Source organism: Varanus komodoensis, unplaced genomic scaffold, assembly GCF_004798865.1.
Source record: "Varanus komodoensis strain SLA01 unplaced genomic scaffold, ASM479886v1 scaffold25, whole genome shotgun sequence".
NCBI classification, from domain to species: domain Eukaryota; kingdom Metazoa; phylum Chordata; class Lepidosauria; order Squamata; family Varanidae; genus Varanus; species Varanus komodoensis.
The window spans coordinates 9,553,769-9,578,526 of NW_025335661.1; the positions used below are offsets into that span (position 1 = coordinate 9,553,769).

General features: G+C 39.4%; 2 protein-coding genes across 12 annotated transcripts in view; both read right to left on the reverse strand.

Annotated features, from left to right (window-relative positions):
• The window catches only part of TFDP2 (transcription factor Dp-2), a 43,606-nt gene extending 30,521 nt beyond the window's left edge, over positions 1-13,085 (reverse strand). For 2 of the 7 annotated variants that reach the window (XM_044432677.1, XM_044432674.1), the window contains exons 1-2: positions 12,377-12,780; positions 9,794-9,842 (exon numbers count right to left, since the gene is read on the reverse strand). The gene's annotated coding sequence lies outside the window, so the exon portion shown is untranslated. Of the gene's footprint in view, positions 1-9,793; positions 9,843-12,376; positions 12,782-12,968 lie in introns of those variants that run through there. The other 5 variants (XM_044432678.1, XM_044432679.1, XM_044432676.1 and 2 more) reach the window with 5 other exon arrangements.
• A 2,180-nt stretch (positions 13,086-15,265) lies between these two features.
• GK5 (glycerol kinase 5) overlaps positions 15,266-24,758 on the reverse strand; it is a 35,040-nt gene continuing 25,547 nt past the window's right edge. For 3 of the 5 annotated variants that reach the window (XM_044432878.1, XM_044432877.1, XM_044432880.1), the window contains 3 exons: positions 22,971-23,030; positions 20,398-20,531; positions 15,266-18,570 (listed from right to left, as the gene is read on the reverse strand). In XM_044432878.1, coding sequence (XP_044288813.1) covers positions 18,416-18,570; positions 20,398-20,531; positions 22,971-23,030 — 349 coding nt within the window. In that variant the 3' untranslated portion in view covers positions 15,266-18,415. The other 2 variants (XM_044432881.1, XM_044432879.1) reach the window with 2 other exon arrangements.

Genomic DNA, 24,758 nt, shown 5'->3' on the forward strand with positions numbered 1-24,758 from the left:
AAGCTCATTCCAAAGGAGGGGGGCAGCCACTGAGAAAACCCTTCTTCTAATTGCCATCCCCTTTACTTCTTTTGCGGATGACCATTTCAAAAGAGACAAAACCTGCTTTTGCAAATTAAAACCCAACACTAGCAGTTGTATTATAATGGCTCAAAATCATAGGAACAAAAATGAGCACAGACTTACTTAAAAGTACCTAAAATGGAAATGCTTTACAAAAGCTAATGAATAATTCCTGCACAAAGACTCACAATCAGACCTGAAGACTGCAGCCTTGACCAGCAGCCCTAGACTCTCTCAGCATGAGTAGGAGTGCTAACTTTACCAGCTTGCCAGCCAAATTTAGGCTAGAAATTAGGAAAAGCTCCCTCACTGTCAGAGCAATACAACAGTGGAACCAGCTGCATACAGAGGTGGTGGGCTCTCCCACACTAGAGACTTTCAAAAGAAACTGGACAGTCATCTGAGTAGGATGGTGTAAATTGGTTTCCTGCAACAGCAGGGGATTGGATCCAATGGTCATCATAGATCCTTCCAACTCTATGATTCTATGATAATCCTCTTTTTTCAGAGGCTTATAGGCATCCCAAATGGCCAGTGCCTAAAGCCATGTTAAATTGCAACTAAATAGAATAGTATTTATGCTGTTTCATTCTTAGAAGGGAGTTCTGCATCTCCTTATTTCATGGTATGTATTTCACATGATTTTCTTTTATCTATAGAAGAAATATCTTTAAAATGTTTTTATGCAGGGTCTTTCTTATAAGAAGTATCCATGACAGCTTGAAGTTAACAGGACAATCCTATGCATTTCTCCTTAGAAATACATTCTAGGGATTTGTTGTTGTTAGTCGGGACCGACCCATTGCGACCCCATAGACAACATTCTTCCAGGCCTTCCTGTCTTCCACCATCCCCCGGAGTCCACTTAAGCTCACACCAACTGCTTCAGTGACTCCATCTAACCACCTCATTCTCTGCCGTCCCCTTCTTCTTTTGCCATCTATTGTTCCCAGCATTAGGCTCTTCTTCAGTGAGTCCTTCCTCCTCATTAGGTGGCTAAAGTATTTGAGTTTTATCTTCACTATCTGGCTTTCTAAAGAGCAGTCAGGGTTGATCTACCCTAGGACTGACCAGTTTGATCACCTTGCGGTCCAAGGGACTCGCAGGAGTCTCCTCCAGCACCACAATTCAAAGGCCTCAATCCTTTGGCACTCAGCCTTCCTTATGGTCCAGCTTTCACAGCCATACATTGTAACTGGGAAAACCATAGCCTTGACTATACGCACTTTTGTTGGCAGGGTAATGTCTCTGCTTTTTAGTATGCTGTCTAGATTTGCCATAGCTTTCCTCCCCAGGAGCAAGCGTCTTTTAATTTCTTGGCTGCAGTCCCCATCTGCAGTAATCTTGGAACCCAGGAAAATAAAATCTGTCACTACCTCCATTTCTTCCCCATCTATTTGCCAGGAAGTGAGAGGACCGGGTGCCATGATCTTAGTTTTCTTAATGTTGAGTTTCAAGCCAACTTTTGTGCTCTTCTCCTTCACCCTCATCAAGAGACTCTTTAGTTCCTCTTCACTTTCTGCCACTAGAGTGGTATCATCTGTATATCTGAGGTTGTTGATATTTCTCCCAGCAATCTGAATTCCTTAATTAATTTAAGGATTCCTTAAATCCTTAATTAAACCTAGGGATTTAATGATGCTTAATAACCAAGTACATAGGTACAGATTTGAGCTCTTATCATGATAATACAGAAGATGTACACTAGGCAATTTTCTCTTTTTTTCTTTCCAATATTGCTTGCTTTCTGCTTCACTTTTCCTTAGACAAGTCTTACATAAAAACAAAGTAGCAAACAAAAATGAAATGCCCATGACAAAGTGGTAAAAGGAAGGTTTGGTAAGTTACTGGGCTAGAAAAAACAAAACTTATTTTTAAAGAATTCAAGTTTTTGGACTTTTTAAAAAGCATTGATTTTTATCCATCCTGCTATATTGTTTGTTTCCCTTAACACTTCCGCATGCTTTAGTCTGACTCCATTACTAGATAAGCACAGAACAACAATCCTATCTAGCATGTGTCTTTTTTAGTGAGAAAAACAGAAAGTCCAGAACTTTCAAGAAGCAAGAATTGGTAGACAGGCTGGACAGACACATTGTCATGAGACACAAAACTGAAATACATGTCTATTTTTTATTGGTGGGTAATGTCATTTTTCTGAGAAAATAAGTGTAGGTTCTGCATATTTATAATAGAATTTAATTGTTACTTTTTAAATCAGAGAAACATTGAGAATTTCATTTATGATTTTTAAGGAAAGAGTTAAAGTATTAAATCTTTAAAAGAGAAATTAAGTCATCAATTCTTACCCCTCCTCATGGAAACAAAAACATGTTACACAACCAAGACATTGTGACATTATTTATCTACTTAACATACAACTCTCAAGATATAACCCAATACATGGTTGAATAGTAGGTTGTTGGGACCTTCTCCTGACTTTAATTCTATGCAGTGCAATTTGACTACAGGAAATTGCTAGTTCTCATTTGAAGTTTTACAGCAATTTTGCTCAGATTACCTAGTCACAAAAAACTTAACTAAAATATCATACATACAGACCTTTCCAGAAGTTGTTAAAAAGTAGCTCTATTTACGTTTCACAGTTCTTTTCTTACTCCTTTGCTATTTATGAAAGATCTGTGTATGATCCATTCTGGGAAGCTGCTTTTGAATATTTAGATTCTCTGCTCATTTAATTGTGATACAAAATTGTTTCTTTCTTTAGGTTACCAATCTTCTCCCATGAAATTACAGAAAAACATAAATCCAATACAACACAACTCCATAGGCTCACACATAACAACATATATTAAGAAAGACATTTTATTTGTGAACATTAACTTCTTCAGTAAATGTTGAAAGTAAATGTCATCAAATGTTAAAGTCACTATTGTGCCTTCTGTGTGATGAGAAAAGCATAATCTGTACAACCCTAAAAAGAGTTCTCCCACTGCCCTGGGTCTCCAACTGTTATGCCTTTGAATCTCATTTAGAAAACCCAAAAGTGAATTTAGATAGTCCAAGGAAATAACCATAGTCACAGCACAAAATAGACATTCACGCATTGTAAGGACAAACTGGGGGTTAATTAATCTGGTGAGATCAAGAGTTATAAATCTGATATCCAAACACAGACTAATGGGTTAATTATGGATAAGGTTGTTTATGGAAAATGAAGCAGTTCATAGGCAGTGTGCATCCAGACTGTGGGATACTTAATTAACTCACAATTTGCCACTGTGATCTGTAATCACGACCAGAAACTACAGAAACATATTTTGTGAGTTTGAAGTTTGCTATTCCTAAGCCATGAAGACAAGTACAAGTAACCTGAAGTTACCCAATATTTATAAAAAACTGTATGTCAACCATGCCTTCAAAATGTTCATTGTGTGTCAGAATATTTGCGTGCATTCTAGTGTAAAATCACAACATGTATTTTATTCTATTATGGTAAGGCACAGTAAGAACTCCTAAACAAAAAACAGTAACATCTTCACCAAAAATTCAAGAAAATGAATTAGAATTTTTTGAGATTGAAGGAGTACACACAGATCCTAGCAACAGAATTTGTCAGTGGCAAAATAGACAATGGAAAATGTTTGAAATGTAACAGGATGGATGGAACTTTCTAGCATATGTGGTGGGCTTGTGAAATAATTAAAAGATTTTGGACATTGATCCATGCAGAAATTCAAAAAAACCTTTAAAACTAGGTTTCCTATGAGTCCTAAGAATATGCTTTGAAAATAATGCCTGCGACTTTTTCAAAGACTATGTCAGAGTTATTTAAATCACGACAATTGTAGCAAGAAAGGCATGTTCACTGAAATGGTATGCATTGAAGAATTATTAAATTGACTCTGTATTAGTCAAGGACATGCAACAGATGTCCCAAGCAAAAAAATGTTATTTACTATCCAAAATAATCTGATTAACTGTATTTTACTGCATCAAAAAAAACAAAACAAAACAAAACAAAACAGCACAATGACAGTTCCAGCCTAAAGATCCAGCCACCAAACAGCACCACCCACACCAATTCATAATATTCATAAAGCAATGGAACACACTGATGCATTCGTAAGTCAACAGTATTCAAGCTTCGCTAGGACAGAACTACTACCTTCAAAGCAGAACTAGCCAAAGAAACCATGCTGAACCAAGCTGTTCAGCACCATTCCACCACTTGCTGCCTCTGCTTGGCTTACTCATAATTTTGCTATGCTTATTCTTTATTGCGAGTAAGGAGGATGGCAGTCTTGGGCAATTGGCATTTAATTTATCTATAGGATTTATAGCCTGCTTTTTTCTTATGAACTCAAAGCGGCTTACATCATTCTCCTCCTGCTCTTAATCTTATCCCCACAACAACAACCCTGTGAGGTAGTTTGGGCTGAGTCTCTGACTGGTCCACAGGCACACAGTTGGCACCATGGCCAAGTGGAAACTAGAATCCAGGTTGTCTGAATCCCAGTCCAATGCTCTTAAACTTCACACCACATTGGGTCTTGAAAGTTTTGCAAGGAAAATGATCTGTGGATCTGTGATTTGTAAGGGCTGGAAGGAAGAACCTCAGCTTGTGACAGCCCTCCTCATTCAGCAATCTTAAGTGGCAAAAACTGCTGTTCATTTAAAAGGCTTTGGCTTCTGTTGTGGAGTGATTTTTCATGATAGAGCAGTAAACAGAACTATTTACTTAAAATAACTGGCTAAGCCCATACTATTAAGAAAGAAAAACAGTTGGCATTTCAATTCTGAGTGTCCATCTATTTATTTATTTAGGAAGCTTCTATGCCGCCCCATTCGCCAAAGCCTCGGGGAGGCTCACAACAATAAATAAATAATCACAATATAAAAACAATATAATTTGAGTCAACCTGGCCAAAGAATAAAATAAATAAATAATATTAATTAAAATAATGCTTAAATAAAAAGGTCTTTGCCTGGCGCCAAAAAACAAATAACGACGGCGCCAGGCGGACCTCTCTGGGGAGTGCATTCCATTTACGTGACGAACTACACCAACTTCCCCCTCCCACCAATACCCTGCAGTTTTCCTGTATTCATCTTTCAGGAATGATATGTGTGCTAAGTTTTAGGCTGTTACTGAAGGAAAGAGTGAGAGGAAGAAGTATGGCGTCGGAATGATACAGACGTGATTAATGAACCTCTGTTATCACGCTGGTAACTGCCCGGTGGTGGGCCGTGGGGCTCAATCTAAGCTCTGTAGGAGCTAAGATAGGTTGCTTGGCAAAACCCCCAGATGATGTAGAATGACAATTCCACATTTAGTGGGGGAAATCAAGCTTTCTCAGCCAGGTAGTACCGGAGAGAAAGCTGCCCTCTCAAATTCTCAACATGCTACCTTTTTTTTAGTTTTGTTTTAGCTTTTGTGAACACACCGGATCTATTGGAACGTATTTTTGTTTTTTTTATCTGCAATGATACCCGTGGAATAAGCTGTATTTCTTGTTAATTAAGAAGCCCTTCGGATGGAGGGGGAATGAAACCTTCCGCCCTATGGAGCTGAAAAGCGGCGAATTGCGTAACGGAGAGAAAGACAGAATTTTTTTAAGTAAGGAAAAGATTTATCTTCTTTTATCGCTCCAAGGGAGAATAATTGTGCTGTGGAACTGAGTAATAGAGGACCTTTCTTTTATTCATCTGTGTTGGACCACTGCCAAGAATTGGAGACCATCTTTCTCTTTGTTCCTGGGATCCTTGGACACCTGCCAAGCTTTGTTAATCTACCACTACTATGGAAGAAATACGGAAGTCATTTCTCAAAATACAGGCTTCTTTAACAGCTGTGCAACTATCCCAACAGGCGATTATAGTACGACAGAAGATTGTTCTAGAGTGACTTGATTGTTTTTTAACTGAACAAAAAAGTGGTTTTGATAAATTAGTCACTTCTATTGATCAGGCTTTAGATAAGCAACTTGCACCTGAACAGAATATGCAAAATATCCAACAAGCAGAAGGAAAATCTGAAAATGGAAAGAAAATAAGTGCAACTGATCTGCGTGTTATAATGGAGAAGGAGAAGACAGCTTGGCCACAACTCAAGACACATGATCTATTGCAGACATTACAAAGTAAGCTTCCATGGGATCTGCGTGTTATCTTAGAGAAGGACAATTGAACTGACCACTTAAAAGAGGTTATGTTTATGTGGCTGCAACTGAAGACTCCATTACAGACATTACGGTGGTTTAATGGGAAAAAAACAGAAAGGTCTGGTAGAGGGGTAAAGAAAAAGAAAAAGTAAACATGGCAGGGGTGCAAAGGGAAGATAAGGGAAATTTCTTTCTTTCTATTCCAAAAGAAAAGAAAAGAAAAAAGAGTGATTTATATAGCTTGATATGCTTGCATGTGATGTAGAAAGGCTAAGCTATTATTGCTGATGAAATAGTAGCAATTTAGCTTAATAAAATTCTGTTTAAAAGGTATTATTGTTAAATGGATATCTTTGACTGTATTTCTAATAAACTACTGTTGTTGATGATATATATTAGACTGTAAACACCTTGGCTTTTATATGGAGCTAACTATATTTGATTAAATGGTGTTTAAGTGAGATGAAACACTAGTAATTTAGCTTAAAGAAAAATGTTCTAAAATATATTATAAGTATCACTCATCACCAAGTAGAGTAGTTAAGACAATTTTAGAGATGTTAAATGGATATTTTTGATGTTTATGTGTAATCGTGGTAGTGAGGAAGTTATTTACTATTAGAAAATTGAAAAGATTTTGAATTGTCCAAAAATGTTTAGATCAAACTTACCACTGAAGGTGAAAGAGAATATTGCAATTTCATTTAACTTGGAGATGCTTCCCTTTGACATTGCTCAAGAGAAACAGGACTTTGTAGGAAATAATGAGACTGATTTCATGGATGAAGAAGAGGAAGATAGTGACTTCTATCAAATTTGGATTATTATCATTATTATTATTTTATTGGCTGGAGAAACGGGACCTGGTTTTGATCCAACGATGTTTTCAAGTTAGTATAAATGGATTCTAGTATGATCACAGAATGTTAAAAGATATGTAGTAGGGGGCTGATCCAGTAAATCCGGGGTGTGCGATGATTGTTGTTTGTAGTTTTAGTTTTAAAATCCTAATAAAATTTCTATAAAAAAAAGGAAAGAGTATCCAATATATTTTGTAAAATTAACAAAAGAAATAAATCAAAACATTTGTTGCATGAACTAAAGAAGCATGCCTTGCTTACTACATCACCAATACTTTATAAAGTCTTTGTTATGATTCAGAGATAACTTGAGATATGTCATATACAAGTAATCAAATGCAGAACCATTCCATTAACACCTGGATATTTGGAATATTTGGACATTTGGAATACCAAGAACATGCTTTGGGAAGTTGGTCTCAATTTGCTATATGCATTTAACTTTTCCTTCTCTAAAAAGTGATTTTCCAATTACCCCACCACCCCCACCAAAGAGGAATTTCTTGAAATATACAATAACTTGGCCACAATTCAAACTAGTGAGGCAAGAAATAACTGTATTTATAACAAGAGTGTGCTTTACTTTTCTATTTCTGCTACAGCAGTTCTCATTTTCAGAAGGAAAAACACTTTTTAAATGGAACATGTTTTGACAAAAAGAACAAGTAAAGCTCTATTTGTATGCACGCAGCAGCATCCAGTTGGGATGCTGCACTCCAATGGATTCTGTTGTACAAGTCAGACCCACTGATTTTGCAATGGGGATGCAGCACTTCAAAAAGCAAGCCCTGAAATGAACAGAAACACCAGTTTTTAGCTTGAAACAAGCAGGTAAAGCTCTATTATCTGAGTTCTATTGACCTGCTTGCCTTAGAAACCTGGCACTTCTTCCTGTTTCCAGTTCCCATTCAAAGAACTAGTTCTTCACTGTACAAATGGTGAGCTCCACTGGAGCTTGAGCAGCACTGGATCCTAGCAATGGTTGCCTGCTGGAGAATCACTTGTCTGTTTCTGCAACTTTGAGGTCCAATGTTGTACAGTGAAAGAGGTTTTGCATATCATACAAGAAACATTTAGTTCCCAGATTTTTAATCACATGAAAATTAGTTAATTTATTTCAGTTGTGAAAGAGGGAACTACATCCAGCATAGAGCAAGTAAATACTTTAACAGGGTTTTCCTCAGTTGAACAGAACTGTTATAAAATTACCTAAGTACTTTTCAAACTGAAGATAGTTTCTGTTTGGGGTAGTTTGATCCTTGTTTAATTTATAATTACAAATCAAAAGAATTTTATGAGACTATTTTGAATACTATTTCTTAAATTATTTGGCAAGGTCTTACAAATGGCATAAGGGGGGAAAGCAATCCCTTGGATTACAAAAATAGGGAGTTTTATCCCTATTTTGATCAGATAACAATGATGATAGTGAGATAGCTATCAAATCTGGGAACCTCTATTCCTCGATTTACCCAAGCACTCTTACCCTGCCCTCTAATTCTCCTTTCTCTCCAACCCTTGGAACTCCTCTCTCTTTTCCTTCCTCCTCAAATCCTGCACTGTCACTCAGCTGGACTTCCAAAGAGTAGCTGTATTCATTTCTCATTTCTGTCTAACAATGTTTTTACTTCATCCTTTGCTTTCAAGCCTCTTAAGCTTGATGTACTGCCACTCACTCAGTGCAATGTGTTGCACATTAGGATTGCAAAGAAGTCCAAAATGAGGATGGAAGTTGGAGTAATGGATGCTGATTCCAAAGGCAATGATGATCCCCTAAAGCCTATGTTCTTATGCAGGTCCAGCAGGAAAGGGCACATTGAGTAGGGAAAGGGACTCTTTGCCAAGTGAAAGATTGCAGTGACCTGAAAAGCTATTAACTTTTCCTTCCTCTTCTCGTCTTTCATTAACCTTTCCTATCTTCACTGGCAAAGTGGTTTAGGAAGAAAAGGTAGGCAGACTTGAATACAAACATCTTTTATAGTAACAGAGAATCTGAAAGAAAAATTCAACTATGGAACACTGAAAAAAACAAAACAAAAATCCACCACCTCAAGTGCTCTCTTCCAGAAGGCAGCCCAAAGTCTCTGAGCAGTTATGCCAAGAGACAGAGATGACACAGAGAACCTTTTAATATCACAGAGCACACATTCACAGAAGTTTACTCACAAGGTCTGAGGAGACAAAGCAGCTGAAGAGATCACAAACAAAAATAAAGCAAACAAAACCAGAAACACAGAAAAAGACAGAAGATAACAATGAATGCAACAAAAGTGTCACTGAACAGGAGAATTTCTAGATTTCTGCCTCACTCCACCTCCTGCTCTGCAGAGGTGCTTCAGAGAGAGAGGGAAGGAGGCTGGAGTATCATCAGGATACCTTATATCCTAGCAATTCCTCTCCCCTCCCCTCCCAACCACCCTTACCCTATCTCCAAAGTTGATTTCTCAACCTCAGAACACTGAGAGGGGCCACAGGATCACCACAGACAATGAGAAGGGCCACAGGATCAGTCACCCGGAAATTTTAAATCACAACATGAAACTATAATTCCACTCTGTATAACCACTCAGATCAGGGCACAATTCCACAATCTTAAGCTTTTCAAGTTTCTGTGCTAAACAAGCACAATCTCTGCAGACTTGTATAAGCTATGACTGACAGAAGAGAAGTGCAAAACCATAATTCCTCTGAGCTGTAACTATATGAACCAAGTTTATAAAGAGAAACAAAATCAAAAACAGATACCTTTGTAAGTGAACAGAACCATCACATCAGCAGATACTAAGGCCATACACTGGAAAAACAAAAGATTAGTAACTTGTGTTGCAGAGTAAACAACATTTTGTGTCAAGTGTTTGCATGTGAGTGTGCATACATGTGCACATACACATATTACAACATTTTTAAGATGAGGATCAAAGAAGAGTTGTTTCTTTTGATTGAACTTAATGTCTAACAGACAAATTTCCATGCTACTTGCTAATGATGCTTACTAAGCGCACTGAAGTTTGCTGAATTATTGTGGACTCTGGCATTATAAAACTTATAAACATTTTAAACAATCTGTCATGACAAATTACAAATGCCAGTTTACTTTAAGAGAGATTTCTTGAAGAAGTTGTTTCACAAAAGTCAATATAACTCTTATCTATGTCAGAAATCTCTGCAGTCAAATCTCTTCATTTGGCCAACTTCCAGTTTTACAAACAAATTTTAACAGCTCAGAAGACTAGCCACTGTGACCCTACCATCTGTCATGACCTTGTCTGTTTTAGACAAAAGAACTCTTGAAGTCAATGACAAAGCAAAGGCTCTCCCACCCGTGTTTATAATTGGTATCAAACCTGAAGCTTAGGATTTTTACACTATCCACTTTTTTAATGAAAATATAACCAAAATTTATCATTTTGCAGAACAAACTTGACTAATTTCGCTAGATATTTGTTATTTTGTGTGTGAATGGGTCCACAACTGAGTTTAGAAACTAGTTATTAATACTTAGCATATACACATATTATAACATCTAGTGCATAATGTGGGTCAAATTGAGACTTACATCTTGTATATGTAGGAAGCCAAACTGTGGGAATAGAGCCAACAAACACAAGTGAATGCTGATCACCCAACACCATGTACGCTTTGCCTAGGCTACCAGCAATAATGCCATCTTTCTGGGAATGGATTGTGGTGGTTCCCTTCCAGGTCTGCATCTTTCAGTGTACCCTTAGCGCCTGACATCTCACCTCACAACACACACATGTTCTAGCTAAAGGTATGACTACAATGTCATCCTTTCCTAGATTTTAATTCAAAACTCAGATAAGAGTGGTTTGGTTTGGTGAAACTAATTTTCTGGATAGTGCAGGTACATTTAATTGTATGCAGGAGTAACTGTAGCTGGTTAAACTGTTTGCACCAGTATATTTGGCATAGACTTTTCATCATGTGTTATGATTTATATAATGTTTCTTGTTTCATAAAAGCAGTCTGCAATTTCATAAAGCAGTCTGCAATTTCATAAATCTTGTTAGATTGAGCAGGAGAGAGCAATATAGCAGTTTTGAAGGAATTTATTAATTTATATCCTGCTTTTTTCCTTTCAATGAAGCTTACATAATTCTCCTCTCAATGTTATCCTAACAACAACCTGCAAACTTGATAGGGCAGAGAGTCTGACTGACCCAAAGTTACCCAGTTAACTTTGTAGCAGAGTGGAAACTAGAACCCAGATTTCCTGAGTCCCACTCCTGCATGCTTAACCACAACACCACACTGTCTCTCCTGCAAGATCCAAATGACATTCCTCCACACTTGCAATGCTGAGACATTCATCCAAGTCCTGAAGAGTAACAATTTGCCTTTGGTAATGTTCAGTCACTCACATTTTTAGGAGGTACCCTGTTGGTCATCTAAGCATTCATGGAATTGTAATCCCACATTTGGACAGTAGGTTTCCATTTTTACTTCTTCTCATTTAAATTTATTCTAATTTATGAATTGATTTATTAGAGTAGAGCTAGAGCTCATCACTACTAACCTACAAATATAATACACCACTTCTCAAAAGTGTGTGGGTTTTGGAAGTACTCTCACTAAAAAAGTAATACCAATTCCTCCCATTCCAATCATGCTGCCCAACTACCTGACCACATGCAGCCACATATGACTGTATTCAAAACTCCACAAACGTTCCTGCTGAATATGAAGTAGGCAGTAGACTGGGATAAGGACAGGATGTAATGCAGGTTCAGGACCACCGCATGCACCCAAAATTCAATCATAGGCACCAAAAGTTAATCATATGCTCTGAGAAAAGACAATAATCAAATTTGCATTTACCTGGGAGTGAAGCCTTATTGAACTCGATGGAATTTACTTGTAAGACATACTGCATGATCACTTTCCTAAATGTACTTCTGTCAATGCATACTAAACTCTCCTGCACACACTCCCAGACAAACGTGTAGAAAAACAGGCTGGAAGTAATTAAAGTAGTAGCCCGTATTACACCAACTTCCGCTGCGAGTCGGCACAAGACAAAATAAAGGAAGTTGGAGAAGCTGGATAAACAAAAACCTTTACGCCCCAAGACGGGTGCAAAAAGGCTCGTTACTGAGTGAGCATACTGGTTGAGTGGGGGGGTTGGGGGGGGGGAAGAAAACAGACTTCATCCTACCAGCTCAGCAGCATTTACAAGCAACTTAGCTACTTCAACAGCAGTGCACCTTCAATACCAGCCCTTCCGGATTACAAACCTCGTACAAAAATAATTTAGCTTTAATTTAGCTTTAGCCATCAGTTTATGGAGAGACCCTGAATGACACAGACCTGCGTGCGCACTTTCCAAATCGCGGCAATGGTGCCCAAGGCCCCAGCGACCAAAGCAGGCAGGCTCTGCTTCCGAGGCCCTGCTAATCCAAACACGCACGCAGGGGTCCGGGGACGGTGGCGAAAGCCTCAGAAGGGCAACAAGGCGACGAGGGAGAAGGGACTGGGGGCGCGTGCGGAGGTGAGGGCGGCGAGAGACGAAGGCGACTGCCTCAAGTGACGGCCAGGGTCGAAGAGAACCGTCCCCCCACCCCGCCCGGCCAGGGGAAGCACGTTCACAAAGCGGGAGGAAGAGGAGGGGACGCGGAAGCGCAGGAGATAAGCCTCCCCTTACGCGGGTAGAAAGCCATCTCAGGGCACGAACAGGGAATGAGGAAGAGGCAGCGCGCCCCTCACTTCCTTGTGCGAGGACCACCCGAGAAGGGGCGGGGGCGGGGCCTAGCAGAAGTGCCCACGGTCTCCCAAACAGAGGCGCCGCTTTCTGCGAAGAGGAAGGGGAGAACGTGGGGACAAACACGGCCTTTGGCATTAAGGGGGGGAAAGGCCCAGCATGGAAAAGTTTCCCCTCAGGACGGCAACAATTCTCACCCACCTCCGCCCCGACCGTTGCTGCCGCTGCCACCACACGGTCGCCCCTCCACGGCGGCGGCCGCTGTCAGGATCGCTTATCGCTCCCTTTCTCTAGAGGTCTCCCCCGCACAAGCTTGGCGGCGTCGGGCGACCAAGCTCGCCCATTGGTCAGCACGCCCGCGTGAAATCGGGAGCCTGGAGCCTCCTATTGGCGGAGAGGTCTGTGTGTACACAAGCGGCTCAATGCTTAGCGGAGGAGCGCCGGAGTAGGGGGTGGGGCTAAGCCTCGGACGCGCCTTCGGAGACTGCCGGGGAAGGACAGGGGGCGGGCTCCGAAAGTTTGTGACAGTCGAGGCTCCTGCTCTGCTTTCGGGAAGGAGTCGGAGTCGGAGTCGGGAACCGTATCACCACCAGGCTGCCCTGTCTTCTGTCACTCATTCAGTTTAGTAAGGTGTGGCTGCACAGGTCCAATTCCAGGCAAGATAAACCTGAGTAAGCCAAACAATGTAAAGCGAAGTGTCCTGTAGCACCTCAAAGAGCTTCCTTTGACGCTGCAAGTATTTGGCAATTTTTTAAAGAGATGGCGTATTAACCTATCAGAAGGCCCTGCTCTGAAGATGGCCATCCTTTAGCAAAAGAGTTTCAGAGTCAGTTGTGAAGTCCAACTACAGTACATCAAGGAGTTAATTTGGGTATGAAGCAATTCAGTGGGTTTTTGTGCAGCATTGCATAAAACTTTAGCTCAGCATTGCTAACTTCATAGCATTATGACCACTATTGGTAAGCATCACTGTACGTACATGCATTGTATTTGTCTACATTGTCACTGTCTACATTTCATTTTCTTGCTCACAGCACATACTGCTGCATGTGTATATCTACAGCTGAGAACATGCATTTGCTAGGCCAAGTTCATGCCAAATAAAAATGTCTTTAAAAAACCACAGGTTCCTGTTATTTTTGCTGGACAGACTAATCTGGCCACTCTTCTGAAGACTATTGAAAGTCACCTCACACATGCAGCGTGGTCAGTCAATCCATCCCAAGAACGATTCAGTTTTTTGGATTTGACTATTTGGAATTGGGTCAGATGCTTACAGCTGATAATTCCAGCTAGGAGCAATTCCCACTGAATTCTGGTTTATATCTATGTAAAGTGTTCACAGGACATGTTATATGTTGCTTTACTTGCAGAGTTGTAAGCTTAGCATTATTTTTTTCTCAATAATCAAGATGGAGAAAGCCACAATTACTTAAAGGCTAAACCCTATCCTAAACAATGTATTAATAATGTACTGCTGTTCAGTAGGGTTTACTTTTAAGTGCTTGTAGGGTTGCACTGGAAAGACAGCAACCTTTAAGGAAACAAATTGCATTTATTCCTAAGAAAATGATATAGCATCAGGAAGGATCTAATTTATTAAATATATATCCCACCCTTTTTCTTACAAAGAGCTCAAAGCAGCTTACATCTGTCTCATCCTCCTGTTCCCAGTCTTATCCCCACAACCCTGTAAGGTAGGTTGGACTGAGAGTCTGTGACTGGCTCAAAGTCACCCATAGCCAAGCAGGGACTAGAACCCAGATCACCAGTCCCATGCTCTTAATCACTACACCACACTGGCTAATACCAGAAAATTCTCATGCTCCAGTTGTTTGGATCAGGACAGCACAATCCCTATCCAAAAATAGGGACACAGCAGAATTCACTGAATTGTACAGGTGTGAAGCATACCAAATTCTACAAAGAATACCACTCTATAGAATGGTTAACTCTACCTTCTAGACAACCTTGTATTGACATTTGAATATACAGTTCTGGGGGTGGGTGAGGGAGCTTCTAAAGGAAGCTCCTAGTTGTGACAGAAACACCATCCAGGTCTACTGCTTTCAAGAACTGAGTGCTTCAAAAGAGAAGTCATGGGTCTTGGTTACAGCTTTTTCTGTAAGCCAACAATATGCCAAGACAATCTAAAATACGAAAACAGGCCAGCAGAAAAAGAAGTCCTAACATACACTTCAAAGTAGAGCAAGTTAATGAAGGAAGGTAATGTTCTGAATTTAAGAATGTAACTGGAGAACCACATGTGAGTCAAAAGGCAACACTATCCCTTACTGATGCAAGAAAGATACCTAGGGAGTGTTACGAGTTCTCAGCAATTAAGAAGTTTCCTTGCCAACTAAATCAATTCCCATTTGAGCTTACTGTTTTCATGACACAGGGGAGTGCTTGCTGTGACATGACCAGAGCAAAGTATCAATACACAAACTGATTGATCTTGAATGCAATAATTATGGAGAGAATAAGTACATTATATGTCTAGTCCCAAATAATTTCAGGTTTGGAATATATTTTATTTGATTTATATCCCACTTTTTTAAGAACTGGAAGTGGTTTACATCATTCTCCTCCTCCTGCTCTCAATCTTATCCCCATAACAACAATCCTGTTAGTACATTTAATCATCAGTACACACATTTAACAAAGGATCATCAACAGACATGTTGCAGCAAAGGATCACCAAGTAAATAAAACACACTTGATTTAGCACTTTGTAATAACTAGTTTCAGTTTACAAAACATCCATTCCTAAAATTTAATGTTTCATACAGATCGGTCATTCATAAATTTAAAAATATAGTACTTAGTGTTACAAATGTCTCACAGAAGAGTGAATATAATGACCATCTCCATTCATTCAAAATAGTTCAACTTTTATTGCAGAATTAATTGCAGAATTTTCCTGCAAGTGAGAGATGGTTAAGTAATATTCTGCCACAGAAGTGGCCTACTACATGAAAAAACTGTAGCTCAAACTGTTTTTCCTTCTGCAAATACTCAGTTTTTAGACAAATTCAAGTTCATCCAGATATAATAATCCACAATATACAATATAACAATAAAATCTATTACAAATATAAAATACAGATCATTAGGCAGTAATTATGAGCTGGCCCTAGTATGGGGAAAGTCATATGGCACAGGTTGTTACGGAAAATCCCCTATTTGGAAACTTCTTATTCAGGCACTTGAAGGGCACTGTTATGGTGTCATCTGGCAGAATAAAACAGGATTCTGCCCTGCTAAGTCTGACTAAAATCCCAAATACTGCCATTAGAGCAAGATAATTTGATTTCCATAATGGATTGCATATAATATCTGTGGTGCAGAAATGCATGTGTTGATGTATTTTCTACCTGATGCAGAACACATCCTAACCATATTTTTCTGTTTCTATTTGTGGAATTCCCATTGTATCTTTATATATCTAGCCCCAAAAGAATGGGTTATACATGGAAGGAAGGGCCTTCTTGAATGATGGCTATCCTTCACAACAAGGCCACAGCAATCTCAAGAGATTTTTTTTGCCAAAGATTCTTTTAAATTCCTTCCTTCTCACCAAAAATGAACAAAACCAAAAATATTTTTGTATGCTGAAGGTTCTAGGTTCAGTCATCAACATCTTTAATGAGTCTGTAAAAGGCTCCTGAGCCATTTCCTGCTGAGCCATTTCCAACTAGTGTACTCTATCCTGAGCTAGACTAAGTATTTAACCTGGTTTAAGACAGTTTTCTATGTTTCTAATGCAGGGATAAGAGAAACGCCTTGGTCCCATGGGCACATTTGGCAGCTGAGAATCTGATTTGGACACCACAACAAAATGGATATACTGTAGATAAAAGCATGACCCTCCAGCCACCTGCCATCTTCACATCCTAGAATGCCTCTGAGCTCCATGTGTGTTCCAGAGTCATTCATGGGGAAAAAGATGGGAGAGCTAGAGGCCACCACTTGGCTTTTAAATAACCCCAGCTTCCAAGAAGAAACTTTGTTAAAAGAACAGCTACCCAAACACAATGTGGGCGGTATGCTCCTTGGCAGTCACCAGGAAAGGTTACGAGGGCACATTAGTGTGTGCAGGCACCACATTGCTTATCATGAGATGATAGTACATAACATGGTATGAGGTATGACAACAGGCAACTTAGGTCCATGAGAATAGACAACTCCTCTATTCTACTCCAGAATTCAATTACAAAATAATTTTTAGCTAGATACAAAATAAATTAGTTCAGTGAAAAAATACTGAATCAATTGAAAAATGCCAGTCGAGGCAACACAAAGTGCTACTTGCATAAAGAAGTTTGGATTTCACATACATTTACAGTGACTGGAGCAGCACTTTATAGTCTAGAAAAACAAAGCAAAACCCTTGGTTCGTTAAAAAAACCCACCAATATCATTTAACAGGAGAGGTATTAACAGAAAAATTACATGTGCGCTCTTTCACACATACTCTACTTGCATATTTTATACAGATAGTCAATGTGGGAGTGAAACTGGGGAGACAGTGACTGGAATAAAAATGGAAACACTGGAAATGACATATTCATGTGGTCTGGGAAAACTGAACAGTGGTTTAAAGAAAAAGAGTTTTGGTTGTGCTGACCTTCTAGGAAGCAGAAAACAATCCTAGCTAGTTCAGGATTTGGAAAACTAAGCAGTAACTGTTGAAATACAAGACAGAATTCCCAGGATTCTGCATTTTATACTTTTGGCATTAGTAGTGATGCTTCACAAACAGCCATATTGTTTCATATAAATTTTCCAACCTCCTAAACCAGATTGGGGAATCTGTAGCCATTTAAATGTTTTTGTACTGTATCTTCCATCATTTCTGACTTCTGGGCATGCTTACTGGGGTTCATGTGACCTGGGAGTTGAACAACATCCAATGTCAAGTCCTCTATTCCTATATTAGGCAGTGGTGACAGCTGGCCAAGTTCTTACATCATTTAGATATTAATACTTTCCACCCCAGGTAGCCAGAAATCAATTTTTCCAAGGCCTAATGATAAAAAAGGAAAATAATTAATTGAAATGTAGGTCAATCTCTATATTGGGCTAGCACTCTCAACGCTTCTTTGTGTGAATCAATGTTCAAGTTGGCAAACAGTCCAATTCTGTACTAGATTACAATTCTGTTTAAATTCTTTATAGAAAATGACAAGGAAGACAGAGGGAAATATTTTTTGCTACTTTTCATTCAGCCTCCTATCTACAGAGTCTCCTGTTTTCAGGCCAGACTACACATGTGAATGTATTTCTGTCTCTTTAGTGTTCTTTTCCAAATACCAACATATGAGTTTTTCTTGTAACAAATAGCAGATTCATGTCTACATTTCCATCAATCCCCATGAATGGTACTTGATCTTTTTAAAAGGGATGTTGTATTCACACATCACATCTAACTTGGTTGTTATAGGAAATCATCCCATACAAAACACCGACATTCCATCCCTTGCCTACTGTATGGTGAAGTTTCAGTGAGACAACTGGTATATTTTTCAGTAACCTTACAGAAGAGAAACTGCAGCCAACTCTAAAACCAATTGGAGCTGGGGGTTATAGAGTCCTGTAAAACCAATGCTTCATAGATATTAATGTAAAGTTTTGCAGTGATTTCATCATGGTGATGTCTGGTTGTACCAAGAGAGAGACCGCTGAACAGCTTTTATCCATTTACTCATTGCAGGTTCATATTCCTTTGGCTCCTTCTGTGGCTTAAAAACAATGTCAGTTTGTCTTAGCTTTCTCAATTGTTCTTTGTCATTCCAAAATCCTGTAAACAAAACAGCAAATATTCACGATCAAGTTGTCCACAAATGTTATACCAGGAACAAATACAGATAACACAAAAATATCAACTTAAGAATAGTGCAGCTAAGAAAATATTTACAAAATGGGTGTTTTTATACTCTAGAGCTAAATTACAAAATATTCTAAAAGAATCATGGTAACTACCAATAAAAGACACACAGTATCTACTAAAATGAGATGATCCGGCATGTGTTAATACTACTACACTACAGCTTTTCTTATGAGAGACCATTAACAATGAAGTCCTGAAAAAACTGACATTAGACATAAACTTGGCCTTCCATTTAGGAAAGGGCATGCACTTTGTATTCAGTTATTTGTTTGCCTGAAACCACACCAATCTTAAGATAAAGATAAGTATGACGGCCCCACCTATATATAAAGCATTTATGTTTACATTTGATCTATTTCTTAGCTACTTTTTGGGGCCATAGTCTTCCCAAGGCAGCTCAGTGCATAAAGATAATACAAATGTATTAATAGAGTCATATTCAGTATGAACGTATTTAAATAAAACCAGTTACAGTAAGAAAGAATTCCCCATCAATGAGGAATTGCAGAGGAACAGGCTTGCTCAATGTTGGTTCCAGCCCAAATTGAGCCATGAAAGGAATGGCAAACCCATTTCCTTGGAAGCATTCCTGCCTCATGGTGAGCCTTCTATAAGATACACCTGGCTAGCCTTGGGTTTCAAAGGTTTGAGTAGGTGTTGTGAAGCAGATCACTGTAAACTATCCAAGTCTCATCTTCCGTGGAGGGATAGCCACAAATGCCAGCACTGGGATTCTTGGTTGGGGAGGTGGGATATTGAAATATGGAAAGAGTAGACACTGTACTTAATCTGGGTCCTCTAAGGTGTTATGGTGATGCAGCAGTTTGACAATAACTAATGAATATGTGCAATATCGCCTTACTTTCCACTGAACTCTTGCAACTTAGCTATCTTGGAGAGGATAGAAGAACAACTTCTTCCTTATGCAACAATTTCACAATGTGATCAAGTCTACTAATGCATGAAAGCTCTGTTAACCTCAAAGTGATTAACAAAACAATGCAGGGGCAAACCTGTAACATTTCAATGGAACTTGTTGACAAATGGTTCCTTTTATAATCTGAGCATAACCAACAGCTGATGCTGTACACTGTTGATTGTTCCATGAAAGCATAAGAGATTTCTCCAGCAGTGCAGTGTCTTGCTTACACCTATGGTACTATCAAATATCTCGGTTTTTTGGTCTTCAGACTTAAGCTTACAGTTTGAGTATTTCTTCCTATCTATATCAGCCTTCCCAAAACTAGTGCCCACTAGGTAATTTTGGATTACAGCCTCTATCATCTCCCACCACTGGCTATATTGACTGCTGATAATGGGAGCTAAAATCCAAAACAATTGGAGGGTTCCACACTGGAGAAGACAACTTTCATCATAGAATATGTAATGCTCTACACACTCATATGCTTGCAAGTGATTATTTTGGTAAGCTCTCCCTTCTAAAAGTGGTGTTCCTGCTAGGGAAGGACATTTTATAATCAATGTGTACATTTCAGCCTGCAGAGTTTCGTCTGTATGCAAATTACACTGTTATGAAGATATTAAATACACAAATAATTGTGAATTTTATTTTCATATGTTTGAACTATGTAGGCAGAAAACTAAGCAGCATGTGCTATAGGAGTCCTCACTGTTATCCATCATCTACAAATCTTTGCATTCTAATATGGAATGCATAAAAAACATCCTTCCTCTCTCAGAAATTGCTCCTCCCTACTTTTCAGGCAATATACGTACCTACAGCAAGGCCTGCTAGAAAAGCTGCTCCAAGACAAGATGTGTCTGTACATACAGGCTTGTTTATTGTTTTATTAATTAAATCGGAAGTCATTTGCATCACAAAATTATTTTTACTGACACCTCCATCAGCTCTGTGAGAAAGGGAGAAAAGAAGGGGGTGTATTTAAATAATTAACTGCCAAGAAATCTGTCTGATATACATTTATCTGCAAAAGAAAAAAGAGCCTCTAGAAAACATTTTCTGTTGCTTAATTAATCCTCATTCATGCTAAATATCTTTGTTAAGGAAACAAGGGCTCACCCATATAGAAATATCTGAGCTGTTAATTAATATATCCCAATTGTGATGGCTACTTACTTTGTTCCATTGTTCTGTTCCAGTCTGACAACCTATGAACAGTAGACCAAATTATCCCACGTAGTGATATGGTAGGCCTCAGATGGAAAATTCAACATATCATTGAAAGTCCAGCTCAGGGCTTTTTAGAGCTTCTATCCTTTCCTATTAGGACCTTGTGGATTTAACAATCTCGTGCTTATCTCCCCTTGTTTCTCCTTTACCAACATGCTCTTTACTGATGCAGAGAATCTTAACATTCTGGCAGGTGGCATCACCTCTGGTAATAAAACAGCTTCTTGCTACTGGTAAGTGAATGTTCTTGGCTATCACGTGGTTAAGCCAGGCAGCTACCATATAGTAGGCTGCCCACCACTGATTTTCCACTGCAGAACCACCAAGCAAAACCACAATACTTCAGGGATCTAGCACTTTTTTCAGTGTGTGCAGCTTACCATGTTCTGTCCACATGATAGACGTTATATAACTCTGTGGGCAGTATTACTTTCACTGGTTGCCACCTCTCACTTCTCTTAACATCCCCGGGATCATTTCAGCATTCTGGGGCATGTGTAGTATGTACAGGCACACACTCTCAACATTTATCATAGTTTATTAATTCAAAAATGAATTCGGTATTCAAAGGAATTAGACAAGTACAGAGTGCTTGCAGCACAGGACAAGGGTATTGCTGCTCAGCTTATTTCTAGGTTCCAGGTCATGCAATTCAGCTGGGAATGCCTGATATCTAGTTTAGTCCATTTCAAAACCAGATTAGTCATACAACCTGCTCTTGCTGATATAACTGCAAGGGTTGTGGTCCTGGAATAAGTGAAGAGGTCCCGTTATGGCTTGGTAACTTGTTAAGAGACAGAAAACGCCGAGCAGGAATAAATCGGGCCTTCTCACAATGCAAGATGTAAATATGTAGCAGAATCCTGCAAGGCTCAGTACTTTTCAACTTATTTCAAAAGATCTAGGAGCAGGGCAAGCAGTGAGGCAGCCAATTCCGCTAAAAAGACCGAATTATTTAGGGTAGTTACAAAAGGGATCTCTTCCAATTGGAGTGTAGGTATTAAAATATGATAATGTGTTTCAGTGGAAGCAGATTTCAAGCTATGCACATCTACGCAAAAAAGAATCCTAACTTCACATATATGCTATTGTGGTCTGACCTGGCAGTGACTGACGAAGAAAGAAATCTTGGTGTTGCAGTGGACAACTCAGTAAAAATGTTGACCCAGTGTGCATTTGCTGTGAAAAATACCCTCATACAAACCTATGGTGACCATACTTGGAATACTGCATACAGATCTGGTCACTGCACCTCAAAAGATATCCCATAGTTTATGCAGAAAAAGGTGATACAAATTATCAAGAGGCTGGAGCAACTACTCCATGAGAAAAGGTTAGAATATTATGTAGGAATGCCTAGGTTACAATAAAGGTGAAAAGAGGATGGTGGAATAAAGGTGTATAAAATTATTCATGGTTTATAGAAAGTGGATAGGGATTTTTTTTTACCCACATTGTTAAACTATGGAACTTGCTACCACAAAATGGAGTGATGGCCAACAACCTGAGATTGTTTTAAATGAGATTAGAAAAATCCATGGAGGATCAGGTTATTAATGACTACTAGCCATAGTGTTGCCAGAATCAGAAACAGTATGCCTTTGTCAGGTAGCTACTGTGAACACCAACGGGAAGGTACTGTTGCACTCATAGGAGTTGCTACTGCACTTGTCCTGGTGTGGGCTTTCCATGGGCATCTGGTTTGTCATTTGTCAAGAACATACAGCCTGCTTTGTGGTTTAACTGTCTATTCAGGAGCTTAAATCAACATATGGGCTCCAAATAAATATAAGACCATTACTTGGGCCATCAATAAAAGTTTGGGAACTAAACTTTATATGGATGGATGGGTGGATGGACAGACAGACAGACATAGATATAGCATTTATATCCTGTCTTTCTCCAAGGAGCACATGATGGCATATGTGCTCCTCTTCCTTATTTTAGCAGAAAGCTATGAAGTGGGTTTGACAGAGTCAGTGACTAGCTGGCCCAAAGTCACCCAGTGAGCTTCATGACAGAGTGGGGACTAAAATCTGGGTCTTCCGAGTCCCAGTCCAACGCTCTATTACACCACAGTGGCTGTCACACTAGTATCCATTGTACACACATACACACATGTACAACTGTTGATATTTAAAACAGAACATGAACATACCGAATGAATGTAGGTGGAATGCTAACATCTTTTACGATGGTATCATAGAGTTGCTTGTTTCTTGCAAAAAAGAAAAAAAATGGGTGTGGGGGGAGGAAAGCATTTTAAGAAGTCACATTAACTACTGAAGTACAGTATGCTAAGAACAAGTTCATACAAAACTAGTTTGATAATTAAATACATTTTCAAAATGAGCTAAAGTTAGCTATTGTAAATTAAAATAAACAAGAACTGTTAAGCTATTCAAATTACTTGCTATTCCCTGCTTATATTCAATTTATTTAAAATATTTTAGTCTGCTTTTCTTTAATGGTTAAAATGGCTTACAATCACCAATGCCACAAAACATTCAAGCATATTTCATCAGTGGGCAAGCTACAAAAATCAACCAAAATCAAGTTGAAATAAAGTTCTTCATCATCTTCAAAGAGAAGCATACCAAACCCCACTTACTCCCTATTGTAGTAATCGTCCTACTTTGTCCACCAGTATGAGCAGGAGCGAAGGAGTAGGTGTGCGAGTGCACAAATACCATGCTGAGAGTGTAGTAAGATAAGCAGGTTGCTTACCTGTAACTGATGTTCTTCGAGTGGCCATCTGTGCATTCACACATATGGGTGCTGCGCCTGCGCAGTGCCTAGGCCGGATGATTAAAAAGCTAACAGTTTTTTTATTTTTGGCGGGAAAACTCCGCTCCCTCCTCCCAGTGGTATAAATAGAGCGGAGTGTCCGCCATTTTATTCAGTCTTGAAGACCAAACGTTCGCCCTCTAGAGGTTGAGTGTAAATTCAACAAGCAGCATATATCCCAATGGTACTGATGATAATTAAAATATAGTACCGAGAGAAAAAAGCATCACCATGTCCTAACGGTACCGATAGGAAAAAAAACCCATCCACTCACCGACACCGAGTGGGGCCGGCGGGTGGGTTGTGTGAATGCACAGATGGCCACTCGAAGAACATCAGTTACAGGTAAGCAACCTACTTTTCTTCTCTGTGCATCACACATATGGGTGATTAGCAAGCTTACCCAAGTCGGAGGAGGGAGGTGTCATCAGCAAAGAACAGACGAAAGGACAGTTCTGCCAAAAGAGCAATCCTGCCTGGCGCGCACATCAAGTCAATAGTGCTTGGTGAAAGTACATGGTCCAGCCCACGTTGCAGATTTACAGATATCCTGAAGCGGAACCCCTGCAGCAAAGGCAGACGAAGTCGCAACTGCTCGCATAGAGTGACCCCTCGGGGTAACAGGCAAGTCTATTTTTGATAGTTGGTAGGGCAAGACAATAGTCTGGATGATCCAATTAGATAGCCTTTGAGGTGTAACTGGCGATCCCTTGTCATGTTCGGAGTACTTAACAAAAAGCCTATTAGTGTGACGAAAGGATTCTGTACAGGATCGATAAAAAGCCAAGCAGCGGCGAACATCAAGGGTGTGTAGAGCCCGTTCTATTGGATTCAATGGCGCTGGATAGAACGCCGGCAGAACAATGTCTTGACTCAAGTGGAATGGTGTAGCCACTTTAGGGAGAAACGAAGAATCCATACGAAGGACGACCTTTTCTTTATGGAAATTAAGATATGGAGGGTCTATGCGGAGAGCAGAAAGCTCACTTGCTCTCCGAGCTGATGTTACTGCTATGAGGAAGGCTGTTTTCCAGGACACCAGGAGAAGGTCGACAGTCACCAAAGGTTCGAACAGAGGTTTAGTAAGTGCTTGGAGTACTACAGAAAGGCTCCACGTTGGCATAGCGGGGCAAATAGAAGGATGTAAGTTCTGTAACCC